This window comes from Ornithodoros turicata, chromosome 7 (genome assembly GCF_037126465.1).
Source record: "Ornithodoros turicata isolate Travis chromosome 7, ASM3712646v1, whole genome shotgun sequence".
NCBI classification, from domain to species: Eukaryota; Metazoa; Arthropoda; class Arachnida; order Ixodida; family Argasidae; genus Ornithodoros; species Ornithodoros turicata.
In genome coordinates this window covers 19,329,417-19,357,229 of record NC_088207.1, presented here as the reverse complement: position 1 = coordinate 19,357,229, position 27,813 = coordinate 19,329,417, and the positions used below count along the sequence as shown (strand labels likewise).

General features: G+C 47.1%; 1 protein-coding gene across 1 annotated transcript; it reads left to right on the top strand.

Annotated features, from left to right (window-relative positions):
• LOC135399636 (probable serine carboxypeptidase CPVL) lies at positions 1–27,249 on the top strand. Its single transcript, XM_064631356.1, has 5 exons — positions 1–328; positions 7,588–7,891; positions 10,422–10,626; positions 24,602–24,724; positions 27,141–27,249. Exons 1-5 carry the CDS (start codon positions 67–69, stop codon positions 27,141–27,143), a joined length of 897 nt encoding a protein of 298 aa, XP_064487426.1. The 5' UTR covers positions 1–66; the 3' UTR covers positions 27,144–27,249.
• Positions 27,250–27,813: the final 564 nt, after the last annotated feature.

Here is a 27,813-nt window from a genome sequence, read left to right as displayed (position 1 = left end):
AATGCGAGTTCAGCGCCAATTCTCCTCTGGCTTCAAGGTGGACCTGGAGCGAGCTCCTTGTTTGGAATGTTCGTTGAGAACGGACCGTACATCGTGCGACCCGACCTCTCTGTGGGACTCAAGCCATCCTCATGGATAACGCACATGTCCTTGTTGTATATTGACAACCCCGTCGGCAGCGGATTCAGTTTCACAGAGGACAGCAAGGGATACGCCAGGAACGAGAAGAAGATTGCCGAAGACCTTTTCATGGCGCTGCGACAGTTTTTCGTCTTGTTTCCGGAGTACCAGAATAATGACCTGTATCTTGGAGGGCAGTCGTACGCAGGTACTGTACCAAAGAAAGTTGAGTGTATTTGCATGAGCATTCGGGGCAGGGAGTTGGAACATGATCCTTGACCGCAGCGAACAAAGGGGACGAGGACGGACAGGAGAGACACGCTACACTTTCAACCAAGTTTATTGCAATATTGTAATAAACATGGTTGAAAGTGTAGGGTGTGTCTCATGTCCGTCCTAGTCCCTCTTGTTCGCTGCAGTCAAGGTATTTCCATGAGTCTGCCAGTGTTAGAGGGGAAAGGACGCGGAGATGCTTCGACGTGTTGGGTGATCTACAGGGTGTTACCCTATAAAAGTCTACCCGTGCCGCCATGCCGTATTCGCCAGTTACTCAGTGCAGGTGGCACAGTGTGCGATCTTTGCATAAAGCTCATAAGGACATTTAATCTTGGTAAATTTCAAAGTGATTGAGTGCCGCAGCACGAAGTTATAACTCAAAACGTGCAATTCCCATAGTCGAAATAAACAAGATGGCGGCGTTGAGAAGAGCACTTGACATGCTGCTCCCCACACGACAACGTGTCGCATATCCTGCCATCCGGATGGAACTGCAGTTTTTCATTTCGCTTTCGTGTAACTGTCGTATTTTGCTCAGAAGTAAGCAACGTGAGGAACGAAAAATGCCGACGCATACTCAGCAGACGACACCCAAAACGTATGTCGTCTGCTAGCTGAGAGGCGCCATCTTGGCTGTTTTGACTACGGGAACCTCACGTTTTGCGCTATAACTTTGCGTTACGGTGCTCAATCACTTTGATATTTACCATGATGGAATGTCCTTATGAGTTTTATACGTAGGCAACACATTGCACCGCCTGCATTGAATAATTGACGAGCACCGCATGCCGGCGCGGGTAGACTTTTATAGGGTAACACCCTGTATTTATTTTGGCAGGAAAAGTCAGTCAGAAAGGACGGCTTGGTATTCCTTAGTAAATAGTTCCTTAGTGGGTAATCAAGCCCCTGGCGTAGTTAGAGTCAGGCGGTGTGGGGTCACAGGTCTTCCGCCATCCCACCCACGGTGTCACAGGCTGCTGTGGAGACCGGTACCCCACAGGTAGTTGAGAAGCGCTGCGGCTATACTGGACGTGTCGCTTACACTAGCGCTTCGATCGTGTATTGCAGGAGACTTTGTCAACATCTGGGGTCTAGTGTCCCTTAACACATCACTTGCAGTTTGCGTGTAGTCAAAACAATGGAAAGGGGGTGTTGCGATGAATAGATGAGATGCCGCTCCGCGGACGACGACGACGCGGACGCAGTCACAGAACATCTCACTGCAGTTCCCGTCACTTCAGTGTTGCGCGTGAAGTCGTCATCGGGAGCAGCATCTCAACACCATTTCCATTGTTTTGTCTTCGGGTTCGTATATTTGGCGTCACAGCTTTGCACCACGCTGGTACATTGAAATTTACCAGGACTGAATCACTCCAGAGCTTGCTGTGTAGAAAACACAATGTTCCCACTGCATGGAGTAATTGTTGTGCAAGCCCGGTATCCTCCCCTCGCCCCCTTCCCGTTCTACGCTGCGTCTCAACAAAATATGTTTTAAATGGCCATGCTCCGGCTAAGACCTCTCTCCATCATCTCTCCCTCCCTCCCTCCCTTCTCTCTCTCTCTCTTTCTTTTTTTTTTTTTTTTGACTTTGCATTAAACATATTCCCCCACATTGGGAAGCGCCCTAGCACACCCGCTTCCAGTACATCAGGGACCAGGACTCGCGCATAGGCACATCGTGCCCATCTTACGCGCCTAACAACATGTGCGCTGTCGGGTGGTGATACGTGCACAGCAACAGGATGCAGCTAAATTGCTGTCAAATATGGAGGTGTAGCACAAAAATGCATTGCGTTGTATAGCACTATCCGAGGAAAGAGAGCTAAACAGAACTCGGACCTGTCATCTCCTTCGCGCTCATCATCAATTCATACTTTAATGTTAACCTCTTTGAAGTAGGGTAGGGTCCTGCGACCACCGCGGGAAAGCATTCCATGCCATCATCACTTTCTATCGCCATTGGTTGGTGCCGAGAGTTGGTGTTCAGAATGTTGTCGAGTTGCTACAGGAAGCCGGCCCCTGTGGCCAGCCTTCCATTTGATGCCAATACACTCTGTCGCCATTTGTGGATATCTGTCACCCACCATCTCCTCTCGCCTGCATATAGCCATTTGGAAGTGAACCTAGCCACCCCCCCCCCCCATGAAGAAATTTTTTCCCACAACAACATCCGAAGAAAACGATCTCCTGCCCTCATGCGGAGCTATGGGTGGCAGCCATAGCTCAAGTAAGCACTCGTAGGTTTTTAAAGGGACACTGAAGTGAAAAACATTCTCCTTGCAGAACAAAAAATGTCGTTACGTTGACACCCTTACAAAAGGAACGCCACGGAAAAAGGAAAGGGTCGCGATCTTCGTCACCCAAGCGTGAAGGAAACCACGACTTACGTTCTCCTTCTGTTTTTCTTTTCAAGAGGCGCGACGCGGCGGCGCAGATTTGTGTGTCCAATGACGGTGGGTAATCATTTGCGGAGACCAAGGGGAGGCTTCCCACTTTTGTCACGCCGCTTCAGAAGAAAAGAGGAGGGAAAGCGTAAGTTGTTGGTTTGCTTCGCGCTTAAGTCACTTGAACGGCAATACCGATGAATGACGTTCTATACTGCTGTCACAGCCGGTATTTGCGGGGCCGATTTTCTACTAGTCTATTACCACCGTTACTCTAAGACTTGGAATCCAGTTCCACATCGATGTAGGTAACCGTCTTTTACATTCATCTAGGATAACTCGCGGCGAAAAGTGTCAGCGCCCCTTTAAACGGACACGAAAGTACAGAATTTCTCCTCGCCCAATGAAACATGCCATTACCTTCACAATAACACAAAAGGAACGGGATTCATCTATCTGCGTTGTTTCCATCATCATCTTCACAACCTGTTTTGGTTTCACGGTGACAGAAGCATAAGCTTGTGTCACTGCCTTGTGTCACGTCATAAGGGTATGCGACCGAGACAAATAAGGGCGTAGAGGTGAACAAGGACTCTTTTAAAGGTACTGTAAAGCAGCAAGAATACAATTTTATACTGCTGGTTCACTTGACAACCTGGGTGCTCAGTACACAGACGCCACAAATTTTGTTCAAATCCACCTCGTAGTTTTTTTTAGAAAATTCAGATTTAATATTACGGGCACCCCTGTGTCTAAGACCCATCATGAACTCCGCAGTTACCGCCATGTAGGGCAGCGAGCATAGACATGCCAATAACGATAGGAGTGCACAGCGACATCTGTGGACCGCTGCCATAACTACGTCTGCTTGCCGGGCATGTCGGACGTGGTGCATTTTTGCGTAGGTGACTCTCATGGTGATCCTGCCGACAGCTTGTTATTCATTCTTCTTGTGTTTTGAGAGAATATATATCAGGAACTATCCCGTTTGAACAAACTTTTCAAAGAAAGTCCATGAAGTCGGTCAGTTAGCCTAAGACTTAGCCGATTGACGGATAGCGGGTTGGGGACATGTAACACTGTTGCTCGACGAATAGGCGATTGTTTCCCACCGGGCGTCGCCCCGCGTCTTTCCACCGGAATTTCAGTCATGATTAAAAAATATTTAGAGTTTTCTGTCGCACATAAACTTTGCATGTGGGTCTCTTTTGGAATAAGCTTTCATATGCCGCTGCCAATATTAACAGCTTGCCTGCTGCTTTACAATACCTTTAAGCTATAGTAAAACGTAGTCATCATGTTTTGTGTCGAATCGGTGGCTTCATTGCTCTGCGGAACAGACACCGGAAGTTACTAAAAGTGGCGTCACGGCAGCGAAAGCGCTCGGTATGAAATTGTGGGCGCGTCAAGTTGGTACTCCGGGAACGTTACCTCTTTCCCGGGATCACTTAAAGTGGGGCTCTGCAACAAAATCACCACAAGGGTTGTGGTATATGCCTAATCTTTGGGATGTCAGGAACACGCGTACGAAATATCTCGATCCAAACGTGCGCAGATTTTACTCAAACGAATTATTACGAAGCGAGCGCTTCGCCTCTGTGAAGCGAGAGGGCGCTGAAAGCAACCACTGCTCAGAGCCGTATATGAAAAGGGAGTCTGGCCATTAATGGGTCATGCCTATACCTGAAGCTCCACCCACTTTTTCAGCTTTCCGACCAATGAAGTCTTGAAATATGGGGCGCTATCAATCAGCCTATCCTCACTATTTTCCCCCCTATCCAACATGGGCAGCGCCATTTTGGGTGGCAAGTGGATTGGATGGGATTGAAATGGATACCACTCGCAATCTGCAAAAGTAGTGAATTGTTGGTGCAGATTTGACAAGCGCCACCTAGCGAGCGTAGGGCACGTCGGGAATTGTCGTCTGCTTCCGTCCTTGTACCGCTGCCGGCAGAACCACCTGCTGGGACACGTTCTGTTGTCGGTATGATTTTTAAACAAATCTACATGAATAGTTGGAATATAAGAGGCAAGAATGTTTATATCCATGAAATCCAGCTGTTAAATATAAGATTGTACAGCACAGCGCCGTTTTTGTTATGATTTCGTTGTGATCGCCGTGTTCACTAGGCCTAACACCGGCGACAAAACGTATTATTTTCAGTTGGATATCGATGGATGAGCATAAGTTGAAACTGATTTCCAAGAAATTTATATTAGGATGTACATTTGCAGCGTAAAATCAGGTTAGTCTGTGAAAATTTTTTGTCACGAAATCCCCGCTTCACTGTGTTTGTTTTCGTCGCCATTTTGGGTGGCAGTATGGTGTCATGGCGATCCCCTTGGTAAAAAGCAAACCAATCAGAGGAACGAAACTGTGATTGACAGGTCGAGCCTCTTTTTGTGACTCCTCCCAATGGCCAGACTCCCTTTTAATATACGGCTCTGCCACTGCTGACATGATCTGGCATCCAGCAAGGGAGAAAGGATGCGGGCTTGGAAGCAGACCACAATTCTGGGTGACGTCACGAAATCCTCCTCCGGATGAACCGTCGTAGTATGGAGCTCTGTTTTCTGCTCTTCGCATTTTGAGTTCGGTTTGCAATTGTCGTCATTTACAAATTAATTACTCGCATAAAATGAATGCGAATGCCGTATTCGATATCGACGGGGTGGTTCGCGCTCGGTATAATGATCACCTTTTTTTTTTTTTTTTTTTCGCATCCCTGCGAAGTCTCCCTTTATCATCTCCAAAGCGGCTTCCGGTGCGCGTTCCCGGGTGCACCTTGTGCGGCCCTTGTCTCGTGCCAGCGAAAAGCGGTACCACTTCCTGCCCGTGATGCATGTTCTGGCGTACGCTCCGTTTGGCGGACTTGCCTTCAATTCTTGCTTTCTTAGTTTGGTTGGCGGTTTCAATTCTCCCGCCCTTCGCTATGTTTACAGAAAGCAGACGACAGAAGAAAACTCAATATGTGGGGCGCGTGCGGAACACTCGGCTTCTGGATAGCCTCACAAACACCGTTCACACCAAGGGTACGTTCCGCTGAGAACCTGGGAGAGGGCGCTCTGGAGCCTGCGCGGTCAATGTTTCTGATGAACGACAGGGAACATCCGGTCTACTGAGAACGATATAATTTAATGATGCGCCGGCTTTGGTAGCTCAGTCGGTTACGTGCTCGTTGCTGAGCTCCAGATCGCGGGTTCCATCCCGGTCGAACGTGGTAACAATGTAAGGGAGGTAACCATTGTTGTTAAAGAACTGTAGGTGGTCGACATTATCCGCAGTCCTACCCTTCGACATGTACTTCGACAAGTACAGTATGTCGTCGTACAAATGTATGCTGACTTATAAGTACGCGTAAATCTACTCTCAATCATTAAATTATCCATGATGCGCGAGAGTCGGAGTCATGTTGCTCGACCTCTTCTTCCATACGTCGCGTTTTGAAAATAAGTTGCGGGCGAGTTAGATTAGGGATGTTTCCCTTTCTTTTTTTCTTTTTTCTACGTCCGTCCATCCATCCATGCGTTGTTATTAACCCACGTTGCAGCTTTTTATTTTAATTTTCTTAGCTTTGATTTGGGTCTGGGTTGTCGTTCTAGCAAAAAAGAGGACACATATTTATCCATAACGAAACCCCAGTCTCGGGTTTCGTGATCGATATCTGCCTCCAGCTCGCTTGCTTTCTATCTTTTTGATCATATTTTAGTCGCCCTAGAGGAGAACCTTTGCACCGGTTTTCCTTTCCCCTGAAATCCACAGGGGCGCCCAGTGCACCCGCCATTTTTGTAACTACCCCGAGCGGTCGCTTGCGGCAAAGTCACCATCTTGCCGTGGTCACCAGTCATGGATAACATCATCTTGGGACCGTTTCACTCTGTTTATGTTACATTTTACCGCTTATCCACATATCCCCATCAGTATAAAACAAAGAAGTGGAGGTATGTTGACAATGTAAATTATATGGTACCTCTTACTCGGTATGGCAGCTTATTCCTCCGAAGCGCGAGTGCATTGCACCGACTGGGTGAGTTTCTTAACGCCGTTGTCGTTATCACATCTTTTTGAGTGATCATGTATACGACGTCCCATTTGCAAATTCACTTGCCTTACTCAGAGGATATCGGCATAAAACTAATTACGCGGGCCAAATAAGTTACAAAGTTTTTGTCAACATCAACAACAACAACAACAACATATATATCGTGATGATGAAGTGGGGCGGTTTTCCACTCTAGGAGTGGAACGCTACCCCATAGCTAGGGGTGGTGACAATGATCAGTGATGACGATGAAAGATGACGGGAATGATCGAAGTGGCGATAACGATGCTGGACGTGATCGTGGTGGTGGGAGTGTCCGAGGGCGCTGCTGGGGTCATAGTGAGTCCTTTAGGCCTGTCGCCTCAAAGAAGTCAACCACGTGACGTAAGGCCGCCCTGGAGTCGGCCGCGGTGTCCCAAGGGCCGAGGATGGTCGACAAGTTGAAGGGGCGGCAGCCAAGGGTGGCAAGCTGCGACTGCAGTGTACGCCTCTCGTTGACATAGGTCCGGCAGCGGAGGAGCATCAACAACAAGGTTACAAAGTGACACACAGAAACAGCAATCGCGTCCTTAAAACGGTTTGCCCGTTGGTCATAGACGCGGCCATTTTTATGGTCACGTGCATGGTGATGCTTGTAATGACGTGTGACCAGGTCCTTCCCAAAATGCATTGTGTACGCCCTACACCCTATTGATTTTAAGTCTATACGTGGTAGCGCCCCCTGTGCTGAAGTCACTGTCTTTTCTTTCATCATCCTGCTGCAGGCAAGTACGTTCCAGCGCTGGCTTACCGTATTCACACGGACACAGACGCTCACTGGATGAACCTGAAGGGCATGGTGATCGGCAATGGTTACACCGATCCAGTGCATATGCTCAACTACGCAGACTTCCTGTACCAAGTAGGTCTGGTGGACGAACAGCAGGCTGCCAAGATCCGCATGCTCCAGAAACGCGTCAAGCGTCTCATACAGGAGAAACGATGGGTGGACGCGTACATGATAGTCGACCATCTCCTCGTCGGTGCCTACGCTCACTCGGGCACGCTCCTGTACAATATGACGGGACGGTATGTATTACTACCATCCCATGGGAATATATATTTTGGTGTTTTCAGTGCTTACATACATACGTATATCTTTATTCTATCAAAAGATGGGAGGAGACGAGGCTAAAAGCTTCGCAGCTTGAGAGGTGCCTCGACTCCTCTACAGGAGCAGCAACTGCGAGGGCCATAGAGATCTAATATATATTCAGAAAGGAAAGATAACATGATTACAGGCTTATTAAGCATTTCCAAATGTGGAGGGCCTCATGGCTATTAGAAGAGAACAACAATTTACCTCATGTAACATTACGCAATGCATGGCAGAGCCTAGAGGGAAAACAAGATTTCTTATTTCCAACGTGTTTTAGTTGGTGCAATACAAACCCTTGAACAATGTGCAGCGTCGAACTCTAACGTCAGATGAGCGAGAACCTTGGTCATTCCTATTGGTTCTCGTAAACACGTAATCCGTCTCGCGGACGCCTCACTGCCAGAGATGTTGTTTTTCATGTCATAGTCGGATCAGTTTCGGTATACATACACTGTCCCGATTTTTAAGCAATTTGTATCCTGATTGTTTCTTATTTGCTGGCGTCCTCCGCTGGGATCTTGGTCCGCGGCCTTTGGATCACTAGGCTGCAGTGAAACGTGACAAGGATAACAAATAACTAGGAGTAGATTATCCAGTATCAGCACAATAGGTATCAAGTATGAGTATTACAAGTCAGCAAAACATTAGACAAGAGACACGTGAGGGGGCTCGTTATTTCATCCCCACGTCATCACCAGCAATGGGGTAAGTATCGCCGCTGTCAATGAAACTCCCCATTCATTATCTCGAAAGAAAGTTGTTGTTAACATGAGACAAGGAAAAAAGAAACTTTGTCTGTGTTCTCATCTTTCTTCTTTGTCTTGGGTTGAGCTGATACGTGTCATGTTTCAGTCACCAAATACCCTACCTATGAGTTTTAGATCAGTAGGTGGACAAGCCACCGACTCAACGGCGTAGATGGAACGTGGTGTGGAAGGATATGAGGTGCACAAGAAAACCATACGCGGAGTAACGTTGCAACACAAGTAGTGATATCCCAAGCAGCACAATGTACTGAAAGTCGAGTGCAATAGGGGTGGACGGGTAGGTGGAAGGCCTTGAACAGAGTTCTGAAACTAAATAACATTGATAAGACACATACCGGCCACCCCTATTGCACTCGACTTTCAGTACATTGTGCTGCTTGGGATATTTCACTGCGATATATCGTTGGCTTCCACAGATAAGAGAAGTAGTGCATACGTACACGTAGCAGCGTACTGCCAGACGATTGGTCACTAGTATCGAAAAAGATTTCTGTTTCTGTTCTTTTTTCTGCTCTGACTTTAGTGTACGAAAAGAGATGTGCCTCTGGCGCAAGACGTGCTGGAAAATAGCAGCGTCTTACTCCGATTTCAGTCCACGTCTGTTACATCTAATGCACGGCCGCCACTGCTCACTGTCCCTGCAGGGTCACCCCACATGAAACTTGTAGAGGCGAACGGGCTGCAGAAACTTTATAAATGTTATTTTCGATCCTCTGTCGTTTGAAAACTATTTTGATAATGATGAAGTTTTTGATCAGCCGACATGTGCAAAGTGTTCATTTCATAATGGGCGTAGCAGATGACTGTTCTGATGTCCCTTGACCTTTCCGATATGCAACACCAGTACACCGCGACCGGTTTCGACGACCCTGGCCGCGAACGAAGGAAGTAATGGGTCCGTCTTGATCAATCAGGACAACGCACGAACCGGTCGCGGGCCCAGTCAATATCCCCTGGACCCATCTAGGAGCTGTTGCAAGCTTTCGTGCGCACCGCTGTTGGGTTTCTGTGCATCGTACTTATTGCATTTGTGAACAGATTATATTCGTGCAGTTATATACGTTCTATATTCTACGCGTGATATCTTACCTACTGCCACGTATGTCTCTCATGTCGAGATTCGTTACAAAGGACGTCGGCAGGGTACTCCGGAGGACAAGCATCGCGCAGGACTGCGACTTACCGTCGAGAAATCGTTGTTTGTGATTTTCGCGATCACGTTGTGGTCGTAGTTCATGACTTTCCGTCATGCTCATGTCCCGACCGCGGAGCGCACCAGTTTTCCGTCGCGAATACGCCGTACACGGTTACGACGAGTAAATGGAGTACGCTTTGCCTTCCTGAGATGTCATGTTGACAGGCAGCAACAAGGGCAGTGGCGTAGTCACAACAGCATTTTTGGAGAAGATCTGTGGGGAATTTACATGGGGCAGGAGGATTTCCCTTTCGTTTCCCTCTGCCAAATGCACTACCGAAGGTACGATTTCGGGGGTGAACCCTCCCCTTCCCCCCAGCTACGTCGCTGGACAAGGGTGTGCCCACTTGGCACTTGAACTTCAAAGTTTCACGGTGCATGAAATTTAGATCGTCACTGTGTTCTTTTGTTTCGAAGCACAAGCAGACAGTCGCAAATCTATCCAATGCCGGGCCTACTTGCCGCTTCAAGGCGCTATTGGTATTCATTCCTTTACAGTACTCACTACTACAACATCCTGAAGAGTGACCATCCTGTAGACATGCTGTACTACAGGCTGTACTTGGACCACCGACTGGTTCGTGCAGCGCTCCATGTTGGCAACAGGACCATCTCCGACGGTGTCGAAGCCAGGTACTACCTCATGGAAGACATGATGCAGTCAGTGTCCGTGTGGGTCGGCGAGATATGCAACTATTACAAGGTCAGTAGCCTTGAAAGGCAGTGTCATAGTGAGGGGATGCGTGCCACGCAGTCGGTGACTTGTTGTACAGAAACTCGTGTGTGCAGGCCATGCCCAGTAGATGGGGGGGGGGGGTATGTTTATTAACAACAACAAAAAAAAAGGAAAGGTCAGCCAGACGGAGGTCGGCCACTAGGTTGATAAATAGTCGGTAGCTGCCTGGATATAATACCGGTCATACTTTCCATTTAGGGAACGATCTGCATTATTTCTACCACCCGTGCATCGATTAGCTAATGGGAACTGACTACTCCAAGTTCAAGGTAATGACATTTACGTGTTAGGTCAAACTCTCTCATTTCAGTTACGTATTGGGAGCATCGCTTCTAGCCAGAGCGAATAACTATGAGTACATCCTCCACTTAACAGCAGATTTAGCATGGCGTATGCACATTCGCACAATTTCTGCTAGTGATAAGAAGACCCCAGGTTATCTTCGACGGAATATGCCTTTGGCATCACCGTTCGCTACGTTCACATGAGTGACAATGGTTGGACCTAAAGTCACTGGACTGGGGAAAGTACCGCCATCTTTACCTTTCCCGCCTCGGCCTTGTACCAACAATGGCGGCTGCAGCATATGTTCGCCTGCTACGGCAGCCATTATAGCTTCAAGGTCGCGGTGGGAAAGGGAAAGCATGGCGTTACTATCCACAATCCAGTGACTTCAGTTGTACCTAAAGTAACGCCATCCTTCACCTTTCCCACCTAGACCTTGGACCAACAATGGCGGCTGCAGCATATGTTCGCCTGCTACGGCCGCCATTATTGCTCCAAGGTCACGGTGGGAAAGGGAAAGCATGGCGTTACTATCCCCAACCCGGTGACTTTAGTTGTACCTAAAGTAACACCATCCTTCACCTTTCCCGCCTAGACCTTGGACCAACAATGGCGGCTGCAGCATCATGCTACGGCCGCCATTATTGCTCCAAGGTCGCGATGGGAAAGGGAAAGCATGGCGTTACTATGCCCAATCCAGTGACTTCAGTTGTACCTAAAGTAACGCCATCCTTCACCTTTCCCACCTAGACCTTGGACCAACAATGGCGGCTGCAGCATATGTTCGCCTGCTACGGCCGCCATTATTGCTCCAAGGTCACGGTGGGAAAGGGAAAGCATGGCGTTACTATCTCCAACCCGGTGACTTTAGTTGTACCTAAAGTAACGCCATCCTTCACCTTTCCCGCCTAGACCTTGGACCAACAATGGCGGCTGCAGCATATGTTCGCCTGCTACGGCCGCCATTATTGCTCCAAGGTCACGGTGGGAAAGGGAAAGCATGGCGTTACTATCCCCAACCCGGTGACTTTAGTTGTACCTAAAGTAACGCCATCCTTCACCTTTCCCGCCTAGACCTTGGACCAACAATGGCGGCTGCAGCATCATGCTACGGCCGCCATTATTGCTCCAAGGTCGCGATGGGAAAGGGAAAGCATGGCGTTACTATCCCCAATCCGGTGACTTTAGTTGTACCTAAAGTAACGCCATCCTTCACCTTTCCCGCCTAGACCTTGGACCAACAATGGCGGCTGCAGCATCATGCTACGGCCGCCATTATTGCTCCAAGGTCGCGATGGGAAAGGGAAAGCATGGCGTTACTATGCCCAATCCAGTGACTTCAGTTGTACCTAAAGTAACGCCATCCTTCACCTTTCCCACCTAGACCTTGGACCAACAATGGCGGCTGCAGCATATGTTCGCCTGCTACGGCCGCCATTATTGCTCCAAGGTCACGGTGGGAAAGGGAAAGCATGGCGTTACTATCCCCAACCCGGTGACTTTAGTTGTACCTAAAGTAACGCCATCCTTCACCTTTCCCGCCTAGACCTTGGACCAACAATGGCGGCTGCAGCATCATGCTACGGCCGCCATTATTGCTCCAAGGTCGCGATGGGAAAGGGAAAGCATGGCGTTACTATGCCCAATCCAGTGACTTCAGTTGTACCTAAAGTAACGCCATCCTTCACCTTCCCCACCTAGACCTTGGACCAACAATGGCGGCTGCAGCATATGTTCGCCTGCTACGGCCGCCATTATTGCTCCAAGGTCACGGTGGGAAAGGGAAAGCAGGGCGTTACTATCCCCAACCCGGTGACTTTAGTTGTACCTAAAGTAACGCCATCCTTCACCTTTCCCGCCTAGACCTTGGACCAACAATGGCGGCTGCAGCATCATGCTACGGCCGCCATTATTGCTCCAAGGTCGCGATGGGAAAGGGAAAGCATGGCGTTACTATCCCCAATCCGGTGACTTTAGTTGTACCTGAAGTAACGCCATCCTTCACCTTTCCCGCCTAGACCTTGGACCAACAATGGCGGCTGCAGCATCATGCTACGGCCGCCATTATTGCTCCAAGGTCGCGATGGGAAAGGGAAAGCATGGCGTTACTATCCCCAATCCGGTGACTTTAGTTGTACCTAAAGTGACGCCATCCTTCATTTTTCCCACCTAGTCCTTGGCCCAACAATGGTGGCTGTAGCATATGTTCGCCTGCTACGGCCGCCATTATTGCTCTAAGGTCGCGATGGGAAAGGGAAAGCATGGCGTTACTATCCCCAATCCGGTGACTTTAGTTGTACCTAAAGTGACGCCATCCTTCATTTTTCCCACCTAGACCTTGGACCAACAATGGCGGCTGCAGCATATGTTCGCCTGCTACGGCCGCCATTGTTGTTCTAAGGTCGTGGCGCAAATATCAGAGGATGGCGGTACCTTTCCCAATTCAGTGACTTTAGTTGGGCCTACAGTCACTATATAAGCTGACCTAACCTGGAGTATGCGTCCATCATGTAGATCATTTGGCAGGTAGCGCGGAACTCCAAATAATTCAAAACCGTACGTACTATAAGATTTATCATGATAGGCTACAACCCGCATAACCACACACCCCAGGCAGCACACAATATTGGGCCCATATTGTCCGGGTGTTGGCGATACGGGTCCGATATGGGACCCTTTTTGGCAGGATTTTCCCCATATTGGTTCAAGCTTGGCAACATGGGACCCATATTTGCAAGTTTGAACGAATATGGGGAAAATGTCGGCAATATGGGCCCCATATTGCCCATGTGCGCCCCATATTGACTGACAATGCGGAAAATGGGACGTACCCGGATTAGTACTTGTACCAAATTCCCAAGCAGCACGACAAGATTGGGCGTTGCTTTGAGCGCTGATGGCTTACCTTCCAGTACGCTGGGTAATACGCGGTAATACGCTGGGTTTACCTTTCAAGCAATGTAGCAAAAATTACGGGCACCTCACTTTTTAAAGAATCACTAACCAAACATCTGATAGCTTCTGATGGGTACTAACTCAACAGACAGCAATAAAACAGCTTACCTTAGTTTAATTATTATTTTGATGTATATCACAGTTCGCGTCTTTATAATTACCACGTCAGTTGATGTCGCTATTCCTTTTATTAGAAACGTCTATCCTCCTTTGTGTTGTATCCCCTCCTTCCTCCTTATGCAATGTCACCGGGCCCTTGAGGGATCAATAAATGCAATTTATTTATTTTTTCTTGCATATACTGCAGCCCCAACCTGAGGCTGTAGCAGGAGAGGAAAAAAATTGAGCAGGTGGCAACTCACGGACATAGCCATCAATGGTATTCCATTCTGTTGTACATCGTGCAAAAACAACTCTACTTAAGACAATCGACCCTAGAAGGTAAATGTACAATATTTAGTCTGTGAGGACGACCTTAGCGAGGAAGTGCCAGAGGAAGTGACGAGTGATGCAGAGGGAATATTCAGGTTACAGCTTGGGACAAAAGTTTACCGAACACCGGGGTGTCGCATTTCTCCATTGGAGTGGCACCCTACACTCTTAAAAATGAACTTCGCCACATAGCACGCTCCTATAGCCAACCATTATCTCGAATGATATCGTTATCTGCCCTGATTTGTTGAAAACGGGGGGCGTACGCCATTTTTGTGAACTTATGCTGTTCATAATTGTCACAGAAAAGGCGTACGCCCCCTGTTTTCAACAAATCAGGGCAGGTAACGATATCATTCGAGATAATGGTTGGCTAGGAGCGTGCTATGCGGTGAAGTTCATTTTTAAGAGTGTAGCAGCAAACAGGAGCGGACACATATAATGGGACATGGATAGACTAACCGGCCACCCGTTTCTTATGCGATCTCTTATTTATAGCCAGCAGGGGGCCGCTCCGATGAAGAAATACGCCAGTGCCCTGTTCCGTAAACTTTTGTCCCAAGCTGTACCAGAGTACACCGCGTGGAATGTTTTCATACGAAGTGCTCAACGCCTGCCCTGGAGAGTTGACAAGTCAAGGTCAGGAAGAGCAGAAGTAGGAGAAAAGGGGGGTCATGTTTGGACAAGATGAAACGAATGGCCTTACTTTATACAGCCTCCAGCTTCATTTATATGCGTTTTCTTTTTCCTTTTTTTTTTTTTTTTTTTTGAGGGGGTATCAAATTTCTACTGCATATTCCAAAAGAGGACGTATCAACGTATGCAAGTATAGTTTAGTTTCAACAGTAGAAGACTTTAAAGTTCTTTTCAAGTAGCCTAACTTTTTCAAAGCATTCGAGGTGACAAAATCAATATGGTCCGACCACGTAAGCCTAGAATTAAAGGTAACTTCCAAATACTTATCAGAATTAACTTGCATTATTATATTTTCTCCCATTTTGTATTGAAATACTAGTGGTGTGTGGCGTAGTGTAAATGTCATATGAACGCATTTATCATTATTAATCTCCATGCTCCACGTCTGACACCAGTTGCAAATTCGATTCAACGACCTTTTAAGCAGCATCTGGTCCTCCGCACTTTTGACCTCACTATACATGACGCAGTCATCAGCGTAAAGCCCAATCTTAACTGGCACTTCCTCAGCTAACAGTGAGAACAACAAAGGTCCCAATACTGACCCTTGAGGAACACCTGATAGTACACACTGTATTCGATTTCACAGATAGCTTTGAATCCAATGACAACAATATTATTATTCCTGGGCGAGTTCTTCAGTTTAGCGATAAGCCTTAGATGACACACCCTATCAAGCGCTTTACGAAAATCAATAAATATTACACCAGTTTGATTATTAAGGTTGATACTAGACGCCAAATTATGTACAAAATCAACAAGTTGGGTAACAGTAGAGTAATCATGGCGGAAGCCGTGCTGACACTGATAAAGAATTGGATGTTCTTCCAAGAAACTATATGACCACGAAGCACGTGTTCAAAAAGTTTACATGTTGTGGCAGCCAAAGAGATTGGCCAATACTTTGACATCAACTGTTTGTCGCCTTGCTTCAACACGGGAATAATAATTGCCTTCCTCCAGGCATCTAGAACTTTACCCGATTGATAAGATTTGTTGAAAATTGAATCAGGTTTGTTGAATTTCGGTAGTTGACTAAAGATACCAGCAGCAGTAAACACAATATCACCTATCCCAGGTGTGTTCATTCTCGCTACGAAATGAGACACACTTTCATTGCTGTGGCAGAATACCGAAGAAAAGTACATATTGAAATGTGTAGCCACTTCCATCGCATCTGAGCAAACTGTACCATCGATAACAAAGCACTGAGATTTCGAGTTTTTAGGAAGAATTTATTATACGCAATAATATCAAGCAATAAAATATTGTACGAGAAAACGAAGCTATTTGCGCAGCAACACAAGAGGGGCGGGGATATGTTTATTATATTAAAAAAATAGGACGGAAAAGTTAGCCACCGCTACGGCGGCTTGCTGTTCCTAGGAAAGAAAGGAAAAAAGAAAAAGAAAGACAAACAAAAAGAAAAACAAACAAACAGAAGGAAAACAAACAAACAAAAAGGAAAACAAACACGAAATTGGTAGAACACTTGAAATACGTGCAAGTCCCACGTGGTGATACAACGTATCCGAAGGGAACAAAAGCACAGATCGCCAATAGCGGTGGATGTGATGTGATGTGATGTGAATAAAGAAAAAAATGGGGATGTAAGTTTCGACGAAGTCAAACTGGCTACCCCAGTACACTTAATACAGAAAGTTCAATCTGATGATGAGATGATGAAACCGCAAAAGGATGATGTCCAGAGACGAACAGGGATGATAATTGAGTTCAACATGTAGGTCAAAAGTTCAAGAGCTGCGCCCAAGTTAGAGTAAAGTGGCGGAATCACCGGGGGCACACACAGGACACATCACACATTCACCGTGTCATAGGATGTCCATAAGCCCGGTTGCATGCAAAAAGTCTTCAAGTGCCCTTAGCGCCTTGTCGGACGAAGGAGGACCTAATAGTTTCGTGATGTCGAAGGCTCGGGAGTCCAAACGAGAGAGGCTTGTCTCTAATGCCCTTCGAGCATCGACGTACTTCTGACACCTGAGAAGGATGTGTTCTACATCCTCTACAACGCCACACTCACTACAGTTCGGAGAGTCTCGCTTTCCGATTTTGAAGAGGAGACGTGCGCTGTACGGTACATTGAGCCGTAGCCTATGTAGGACAGTTGTCGTTTGTCGCGTAAAGGAAGGTGGTACTCGAAAGCGTAACCCTGGGTCGACCTTATACAGAAGCGAATCCCGAGCCGATCCTGTTAACCAGGAGGTATTGCACATTCTTTGTTTTAACTCGTTCAGCATTCGCCCCGCGTCACCCTTGGTGAAATAAATGGGCAACACCTGGGCGCGCCTTAGTTGAAGAGCCCGGCGTGCAGCAGCGTCCACAGCCTCGTTACCTGCAATGCCACAGTGGCTAGGGATCCACTGCATTTGGATGTCATGACCTTTTAAAACTGCTGCATGGTGTGCGTGTAAGACATCTTGTGCTGGTGTCGCCAGAGATCCCGTAGTAAACATAGCGGTGGAGGTAAACAGGATCCCTATTGTTGACCATAAAGTATGTGGCTCTCGTGAAACACTGAGCATTTGGGAACCCAAGAGGAGCAACATCGAATTCGCAGCGCCAATTAAATCCTTTTAAGCTGAAGAATGATCTACTAAGTTGTGTACTTCGTACTACAAGCTACCTTAGCTCGGCTGGATGGCAGACCATTTGATGTCGTTAAGGTTCTGGGCCCTTGGACACCCGACCACCAGTTTCACGCCATGCAAGCGTTTCTGCGATTTGGCGCAGACTCCAAGTTGGTGGACACAGTGTGACTGACAGTGTGTGTGGACAGTGTGTGTGAGTGACTGACAGAGAGTCTTTGTCACTCATTGGTTTTTATAGCCATTTGTGTTTTCCTAAGTGATCTGGAGTAGCCGGCTCTCGTAATGAGTGCCTATTTCTCCATTTTTTTCTTCTCTAATCAAGTCAACTCAACAGCAACTCGTTTTTATTTTTTTCTTTGTTCTGCAGTAATTTGGAAAAAATTCTTTCATCAGCTCTTAAACTATCTTCATCTATCTCTGCGTCATTTGCGATTTAAACGGTATGCCGTCGAAACCAATACATCAACGAACTTGGAAAGTCTACAGTTCACAATAAACAGGTTGGCGGAGCTGCGAACGCTAGTACCACATCGAGTTACAAGGTTGGAGAACGACATCACTGTCATCCATCAGGATGACGCACCATCGGTAGGAGGTCTTGCAATGACGCTGAGACTTCTCAAGATTAAGGCTGTGATAAAGTGCTCGAGATGGACCGTCAATTTCCTCGACGAACACAGAATATCCGATAGAACTTGGAGATCAAGACATCAATCAATACAACAACTGTACTACGTGCAAGGAAAATGAAATCATGAAAGATATGTCGACTCCGCCTTATTTCTGAGATCATTGCAACGCCGTGGTTCCATTAGCCTTACACAACAACAATAACAGATAAATAATGACTATGACACGAGGTGTTCCACCGCTGGAGGGCAGTACCGCATCCCTTTGCATGTGTAATATTACATTAGCGATACCAGGATGAAGTGAAATGAGGGAAGTACAAGTCGGTTCACGGAACAACAGTGGTGTCTTCGGTTGTCTGTGCTGTGATGAACAACAGGAGGATACAATAAAGGGAAAAGGAAAAACTGAGAGCACCGAACGGAACTTGAGCGTTCATTGCTGAGATTGTGCATGTGTATGCCTTTTTTCGATCAAACCAGAGCGCTAGACAAGCATAAAGATCAGTTGGTACGAAAGATAAGAAGCTTTTGTTGTCGCCGCGTGTGATGAAAGATGTGTCAGCTCCCCTTCAGTGGCGTTAAAGGAGGCGGAAATTGACTTAAATTTCTTCGCATGGACAGGATGCTGTTGCACAATCTGACAACCTATACAACTTAACTACACGGGATGATGACCATGGTCATCTGTTGGTCTGTTGGTCACAATTTGTGAATCCGTGTGTTAATCTGTGCGTGAATATGTGAATCTTGTTGGGACTGCCTAAACAGCGTTCGAGGGGTGGGGGCAGTGGAATTGTGAGTGTCCTTGAGCTTGAGATTGGCGATATTTGTTATTTAAGGAGTGTTGTGTTCCTGTGATTAAACATTAGTTGAGAGTCTGCAGTAGAGCACTGCACGGGCCGACTTTTCCGGGCCCGACCCGGCCCGGGCGCATCGAAAAATGGCCCGGCCCGACCCGGGCCCGGACCTTCATATTTTTATGCGGCCCGGCCCGGCCCGGCCCGGTGACCCAGTGACTAGAGCCCGGCCCGGCCCGGCGTCTAAGCAAATAGAGCCCGGCCCGATGACCCGGCGAGTAGATCCCGGCCTAGTATTTCCAGCCGCGACGTACGCGTTTCTGGCGATTATCAAACAAATTTATAAGTAAATTTATAAGGAGAGAAGACAAACATACAAGTGATGGCGGTTTAACACCGTAACCGCACGAGACCAAATTAAATCCAGAACGCACGGGGCGTTATCGTTACACTGTCAAGATTTTGCGGAGATAGAGCATGCTGTCGACAAACTGCTTCTCCCAGTCCCTATCCCTCTCACCAAGCTTTGCCAAAGTGATTGTGAAATATGTGAGGAGTGAGGAGCAATGTAAAGTGGCTTGGAGAATGTTCTAGAGGGTCGAATCATATGCATAATGCAGTACCCTTTGCTTGTCTTTGCAAAATATGCACAGGAATGACGCAAGCCCATGATGATATGAACTAATGCATCTCCAATGTGTGGAATTAGCTGCGTGGCCCGGCCGGGCCTGACTCTCGGGAACATATTTGTCGGCCCGGGCCCGGCCCGGCCCGCGGTGGTGGCGTATTTTAACGGCCCGGGCCCGGCCCGACCCGCGGTGCTGGCGTATTTTGTCGGCCCGGGCTCGGCCCGGCCCGGAGCACACAGCCAATAACAAGCCCGGCCCGGCCCGCGGGCCGGGTCGGGCCCGGGCCGGGTCGGGGGCCCGGGCCCGTGCAGTGCTCTAGTCTGCAGTAGTCCTGTTAACTTCTTTCCTTCGAATACTCGTCCTTGTCGTCTTGCTGCAGTACGTCACATTACGAGTTGGCACGGCTTGGGACAAAAGTTTACGGAACGCGTGAGCGGTGCATTTTCTCCTCGCCGCGAACACCCTAGCGGCGTGCAGAAACGGGCGAGTTCACGCATTTTGAGGGGGTGAGTGAGTGCGCTGGTTCGGTATCGCTTAAATGTGCTCGCGGAGTGGTTTGGATTGGTGTCGCTGCCGGCGTACTCCCCTCGCGTTCCTGCCCCCTCTGAACGAGTGAAGGAGCCCGCTTCCGCCCGCCGGGGATAAAATACGAGCGTTCTGTAAACTCCCAAGCTGCACCAGCTACCCCGCCTTGTTTCTATGTGCACCGAGATGAACACCGAGAGTCATTGGGAAACAACCTTGGGTGGTAACTAAGTTATAAGCAACTTGTTAATGTAATTAGTTACTTTTTGCAGTAACTATTTGTTTCCAAAAGTAGCCTGTGTAATGAGTTGCCGCGTTTGGTTAAAGTAACTGTAAAATGAAGCTGTAACTAATTAAGTTGATCAAAGTCCTTAGTTGGGGTAAGTGGTTTCCTGACATGGCGGGGGGGGGACAGACATGGTATAGTGGTAACTAAGTTAGTCAGGTACGACAATACTTTCTACACGTCAGTTTCCCAGCGTGGTTTTGTCGAAGCTCTTCTGTCTTTGTTGTTGTTGTTCCTTTTCTTTTTTTTTTTTTTTTCAGACAGGAATTTCACGAATTTTATCATCTCGTACTCAGGCAGGATAGCCTAGACTAACACCCACTGTGCTGTTAAGGCTCATGAGAATAGCGAGCTGGCCTAGCTAACCTTTCCTGTCCTTTTTTTTCTTAATAAATATATCCCCCCATGGAAAAACGTCTGTTTATAAGACGGCGTAAGTAGGTTGGGACAGGACAGCTGCCAAAACAAAGTTTGTGAGATTTACATTTACATTCCCTTCGTGGCTGTTCCCTTTGCAACTTCCTACAACACGAAAAACGGTTACTGAAACAACGTGGCACAAGAACTGGGCGACGAAAACGCGTATTCCTTCTCCCATATGCACTACCAGAGGTACGATTTCGGGGGGGGGGGGGGGGGGGGGGGGGTTGGACCCCCGAAATCCCCCGTTGATTACACCACTTGTGGTTACGAAAATCACGCACAAAAAAATACGCTGGATAGATGAGCCCCCTGTTGCCCACTAGATTGAGGGTTGTCTGACACCAGAAGTCGTCCCGGCCGATTTCATCTAAATTTTAATTTAAAATGATTAGAGCAACGTCTTCTTCTTCTTCTTCTTCACTAACTGAGTGGGAATTGGAACTTGGTGGCTGTCCAAAAGGGCGCCTGCAGCTCCATTTCTTGTGAGTTTCGCCAATATGGCAGTGACTGTCATACGTGACACTCTGTAGTGAGCATCACATGTACTATTGTGTTTTGTTTACACTTGTTCTTTAGTAGCGGCTCGATATGCCGCTATTCTTCAAGAATGCACATAATGCTTTCATGGCCTTGTCTTGTTGTTGAGGACTGGACCAAGGTCCAAGAATCTTGTAGAAGCTGAATGGACGGTTGTCAAGTTTTTCCAGTGTCGTTTGAAGTTTTCTTCTATGTTTCTCAAACACTGGACAATGCATTATGACGTGGTGCGTATCTTCAGGGACGTTGCAAGTTCTGCAGAGCGGGGAGTTTGGAGCAACGTCATTATGTGAGCGCTATGTTTCGAGGTATCGATAAGGGACGAGATATTAAATGACACCAGACATAACAGCGCCCGTTCTTATATGCGCATCTCGATATGTCATTTGAACGCATCACGTGCTCACACTTGTGTTTCCAACGAGCACACTACAGTTCCACAGGGAATGTATTTAGCGAATTGAAAGTGCTTTCGGGCGGCGGAGCATTTTTCTTCTTCCGTGTCTTTCAGACAGCCGGGGAAGCGAATTGCATTCCGCGACTCGCTATTCGAGTTTCGGAAGCTGCCAAGCGGCCATCGGGGATTTCACTTACAGGGGCCGCCTTAATGGTTCCCCCAGGAAGAGTTTCGCGCATTTTCATAATCGGGAAAATTGTTCTCGCCTTTGGGCTGTAGACTAGACGGACATGAGGAAGGATGGGAATGCTGACAGATCCGTTTCGGTGGAAATGAATTCCTCCCCTCCTTGGGATATACCGAAAGGAAATTGGGAGAGAGGGGAAAAAACGTGCGCCATTTCGTAAATAATGCTTTCGATTTGAACTCTCCTCTTCCAGTCCGGGCGGTACAAATGGTTGGGCTCTCAACCTATATGTGCAAGTATCGTTTGTATCATTGTGGTCGTTTGTATACTTATGTAATTCGTAAATACTGGTGGTGTTGATGATGATGATATAATGATATTTCTCATTTCATTTCATTTACTTATTTTATATGCCCATAAACGACCATTTCCTTACCTTATCTCCTTTGTTCTTAACTTTTTCTTTTCCTTTTCTTTTGATTTCTTCTTCTCCTTTCCTTTTCCTCTCTTTTCTTCTTTTCCTTTTCTTCCCTTTTCTTATTCTTCTTTTCTTCCTCTTTTCCCCTTCTTTCTTCCCTTTTCTTTCCTTATTTTTCTTTTCGTCCCCTTTTCTTTCCTTCTTCCCTTCTTTGCCTTTTTTGTTTGGAATAGCAAGCCGACCTTCGTCTGGCTGACCTTTCCTTTCTTTCTCTTAATAAACATATCCCCCCCCCCCCTAGGCCCTTCGTAATGTTGCAAACACAAACGATAGGACATGGGCATTCACAACACCGTAAACTTAATTAGCAAAAGCTGATTAAAAGCATATTGATTTTTTTTAACGTTTCATATAAAGAGATTGTCACAAACATCATGTACGTTATTAAATAAACGTCGCAACCGTGTTATTGGATTCAGTAAATACACCTCGGTCACGTCGAAAACCTGATGTTTTAGTTGTCCAGCGAGAGCGTTGAAACAAATAGCTCGGGTCAAACATTCACAACAAAAATACCATGCACACACTTCTAAAGGGAGACCAAGTCACGAGCTGCACGTGTAAAATCCAGTGACTAGAAAAATGTATACCTTTTAGGGTATAAACGGCTTGTCCCAGGGCGCATACCTTTTGAGGTATAAACGCTATACCTCCTTCGAGGTATAGTAACTTTATACCTCCCTGAAGAAGGTATATTATTTGCACCTCATGGTATAAACATATATCCCCTCGAAGGTATATTTTCAAACCCGGGGTGTAACCTAGGAAAAATGGAGTATTCGATTTCTTTCAGCGCTATATAAGAGTGTCACTTTCCTGATCCAGCTCATAACAAAATTAGAACAAAATAATATTGAGCGATAAGTGCTTTAATAACAACAACTACCGCGAGAAGGAAAGAGAGAAAATACCTGAACACGCACGCACACAAACGTACCCACAAACTCATATTCACAAAGTGCAGGTGTAAAACGTAGAGGAGAGCTCGTGCAGATTACTCGCCACGCAATAAGAAGCAACGTAGGAGGATTTGGTGGAGAACAGATACTGGTATAATACATCGTGGCTTCGCGAAATGTGAGGACGCCTTCGCCCGGCGAGCAACTACGTATATGAGTGAGAACGCGTAGATTTGGTCATTTCAGGAACAAATAGCCCGCTGCTATAAATCACTCCCCCTATAATTACGATGCAACTGTATTACTGACTGTGTTTCTTAATTAAATTACTGCTTAGCTGGGATGCTATGTCTCCACCACAAATTAATGTGGTACCACAGGTTCATATCTAAAGGTATACAAAATACCGAAGGTATAAACGCGCGAGAGGAGTACCTTATTATACCCTCAACTGGCGTGGAAGGTATAGCCTCGGCGATTTATACCTCCCACATGGTTTAAACGGGGTATAGACTTTGGTGATGAGGTATAAATATGGTAGTTTAGCCCTGGTTTATACCTTCCAAGGTCTTTTTTTCTAACGGTGCTCCATATCACAGCGACCTACAATTATCGAGTACTCATAACAGAAACGCCTTCAGAGATAGTTATCATAATAGATTCGTATGAATCTACGTTGTACATCCTCGTATTTAGATTTCAAAGGAAACTGATGATAAAGAATTATTCAGAATGATACCGTTCTCCTTCCTAGTTTCTTGAAAATGGGAAGTGAACGCCTTTTTTTTTGCTGCAATTTGGATGTGTGTCAATTGACACAAAAAACGAGTACGCCCCTGCTTCTCTCCTCAAATCACAATCGATAAGTGCATCATTGGGTGCAGCGGCTGGCGGTGAAATTCAGATTTTGTTTGAGGAAATTTGCTGAACGTCAATTCAGAATTCATTACGATGAGAAATGCGCAAGCTACTATGTCCATATGACTACATGACTGTGGCTATGTACATATGATGGGGATTCTATATACATTTATGGAGGCGCACCAGCGATACTAACGCACGCACCCTGAATGTGAATGGAAGGGTGATCGCGCCACCCTTCGTATGACAGTTTTTTTTTCGAGTGTATAGCTGTGGTGATATATCCCAAATAATGCAACGTTTTCCTGCTTCAGGTGCTGTTCTACACTGGCCAGTTGGACATCATCGTCAATTACCCCCTAGTAGAAAACTTCCTCCGTCACCTCAAGTGGAAACACTCGGACGCCTGGAAGAATACAAAGCGCATGGTGTGGAAGGTACATCCCGACGATCCCGAAATCGCCGGCTACGTGCGCAAGGTCTATAACGTTTGGGAAGTGATGGTTCGAAACGCAGGACACATCGTTCCCTATGATCAGCCCTGGTCGGCTCTTGATATGATCGGCAGGTTCTTATTTGAACAGCCGTTCAGTGAAAGTAAAAGATAGATGCATAGACTTTTGTGGAACTCGTTTTGGTGTTCCTTCACGATGGCTTGCTTGGGACCACGATTTCTTTACAGCCTCATGCTGTCTTCAGCAAGCCTTAACTGAACTCTGCTGCAGCGTGCGGCCTTCATGGTGAGGGGGGCAGGCTGCAAGGTGCACTGCCACACGCAAGTCTACGGACGCGCCTGCGCATATACTCCCAGCGTTTTATCGCTCGCTGAGGGGAACGCTCAGACAACGGCGATATCCGTTGCCATTTTTGTGCAAAATGCGTTCTAGCAGAAGCCAGAAGACTGAATACATGTTCGTGGTGATGCGTGCTTTCGCTCTCCTTTTTATCTCTCTCCCTCTCCTCTTGCTCAGAAAAACGCAGTGCGTTCAAGAAAGCTTCATGTATACCGAGCCAGGCTTGAACCAGGGTACTTTGGTTTTCATGTCGCATGCAATACCACAGAGTGTACATGCAGTGCAGAGTGCATGTCAGGTACTACAACACGTCACACTTTGTGTGTGAGTGAGAAGTGCAGGCGGGGACGATGGATGCAGAACCACCCAACAAGGGACCTTTTTCCGAGGATGGTTCCCTAGATATTTAATAGATGGCGCCAAATGGAGCCGGCTGTGCTTTTGACGCGCGCCGATCGTGTTTCGATGGACGGCCGCTAGGATACGACGCGAATGTGAAAAAGGTCCATTGACGACAACACAAGCAATGACAACAAGCGTTACATTTAACGTGGCGTGACATGTGTAACATATAACACTTGAAAATAATAGTATCGGTGCATAGTAATTGCACAGCGATGTTGTAGGGAAATAAGAGAACGTATTGTGTGCACGAGTACTTTCGTTCCTAAAACAGAATTTCCCGCGACCTTCTTTTTCTTTCTTTTGATCTTTGCTCGGTATAAACGTGCGTCCAACAACAACGTTATTTCAGGATGATGGGTAGGGAGTTTCATCGCCGAGGGCGATACTCTACCCCATTGCAGGAGGTGAAGCGGGGAATGAAGGAATGGGGTGCGTCACACGTCTTCGTGCATCGTGCTGCGCGCGCATTATCTGTCTCTACAGGGTGTTACCCTATAAAGGTCTACCCGTGCCGCCATGCCGTACTCGCCAATTACTCAATGCAGGTGGCACATTGTGCGATCTTCATATAAAGCTCATAAGGACATTTAATCTTGGTGAATTTCGAAGTGATTAAGCGCCGCGACACGAAGTTATAACTCAAAACGTAAGATTCCCGTAGTCAAAACAATCAAGATGGCGGCGTTGAGAAGAGCACTTGCCATGCTGCTCCCCAGACGACGACGTGTCGCATATCCTGCCAGCCGGATGGAACTGCAGTTTTCATTTCGCTTTCGTGTAACTGTCGTATTTTGCTCAGAAGTAAGCAAGTGAGGTACGAAAAATGCCGACGTACTCAGCAGACGACACCCAAAAGGGATGTCGTCTGCTTACTGAGAGGCGCCATCTTGGCTGTTTTGCCTACGGGAACCTCACGTTTTGCGCTATAACTTTGCGTAACGGTGCTCAATCACTTCGATATTTGCCATGGATGAATGTCCTTATGAGGTTTATACGTAGACAACACATTGTACCGCCTGCATTGAGTAATTGGCGAGCACGGCATGCCGACGCGGGTAGACTTTTATAGGGTAACACCCTGTATATAGGGCAACCTCCATGGAGCGAATGTACAGCGAAAAAGCTGTGAACTTCGCTCAGCGTCGGACGCCCTGCGCGAGGCGACAACAATGTGAGCGTCCGCCGGCGATCTGCCCATGCCAGATATTTTAGCCCAGCGTCCGCGATTCCGGAAGCGTGGTGGTGGTGGTGGTGGTGGTGGTGAAAGGGCTCGCCGTTGTCGCCGGAAGCGTCAACGGCGGGTGAACACGAGGCCGGCCAATCAAAGCGCTCTTCCGCTACGAATATACGCCAACTACGCTGCCTTGTTGTCTGCACGTGGTCGTCTGCTCTCGTGGGTCGTCGTCTTCCTCTTCTCCTTCGTCCTATGGGGTGCTCTCGTCTGCTCGCTGTCTCGCCTACTGCACCGCTAGAACGCCAGGCATTCTCTGCCAAGAAACATGTTTTCCTTTCGCAGCATTGAATGTGCTTTTCTGTACATTACTGGGCAAACTTTTTGAGACAGTTGTTGGATTTAGTTGCAAAATTTGTGGCATTAAGCATATTTTCAGAGCAACTGATTTCACTAAGCTTTCACCTTGTACTCTGGCAACAGTGACATCAGAGCAAGACTTTCCGACACCGTCCGCTGGTCTTTCGTCGCGTGGAGCCGGTGCCGGCGAACAACTCGTGGCGGAGTAACGTCGGAATCCTCAGGGACAAACGTCATAATGAGAATGTTAGTGTTAACGTTATTGCTTCCAGAGATCTGTAACAAAAATGAAATTGAAAAAAATAGCAGCATAAGAGTTTTACCGATCGTGGAATAGCGTAGGAGTTGCCTCAAAGTCACGTATAGATTAAAATGTGTTTTGATGAAGTTATTTTCCGATTAACCATAACCAAACACAAAGGCTGCTTACCTGTTAGCCCTCTCTTGCCAATAGTTTCCCACCTAGTACACGGCAGTGCAGCTTGGAGATCTATATGTCTCTAGGTCTAGATCTAGATCTAGATCTAGAGATCTAGATCTCTCTAGATCTTGGAGTATGTGTGTATAGCGCAGGAAGTACACAATCGCTGTCCCGGGCCGTCTCGTCCTTTTTCCTTCGTCTGCGTGTACATCCTGCACTGTATACCTGTACCTGCACTGTGGCGTCAAGCTTGACGGGGCATTGTGCTCACCGTAGCTGGTGAAACGAAGCTCAGTGAGCAGGTTTATTTACACATGAAGCTCACTCGCGGTTGAAGAACTAATTCACTTTGGTGAAGCCCGGTATCAGCTCGGT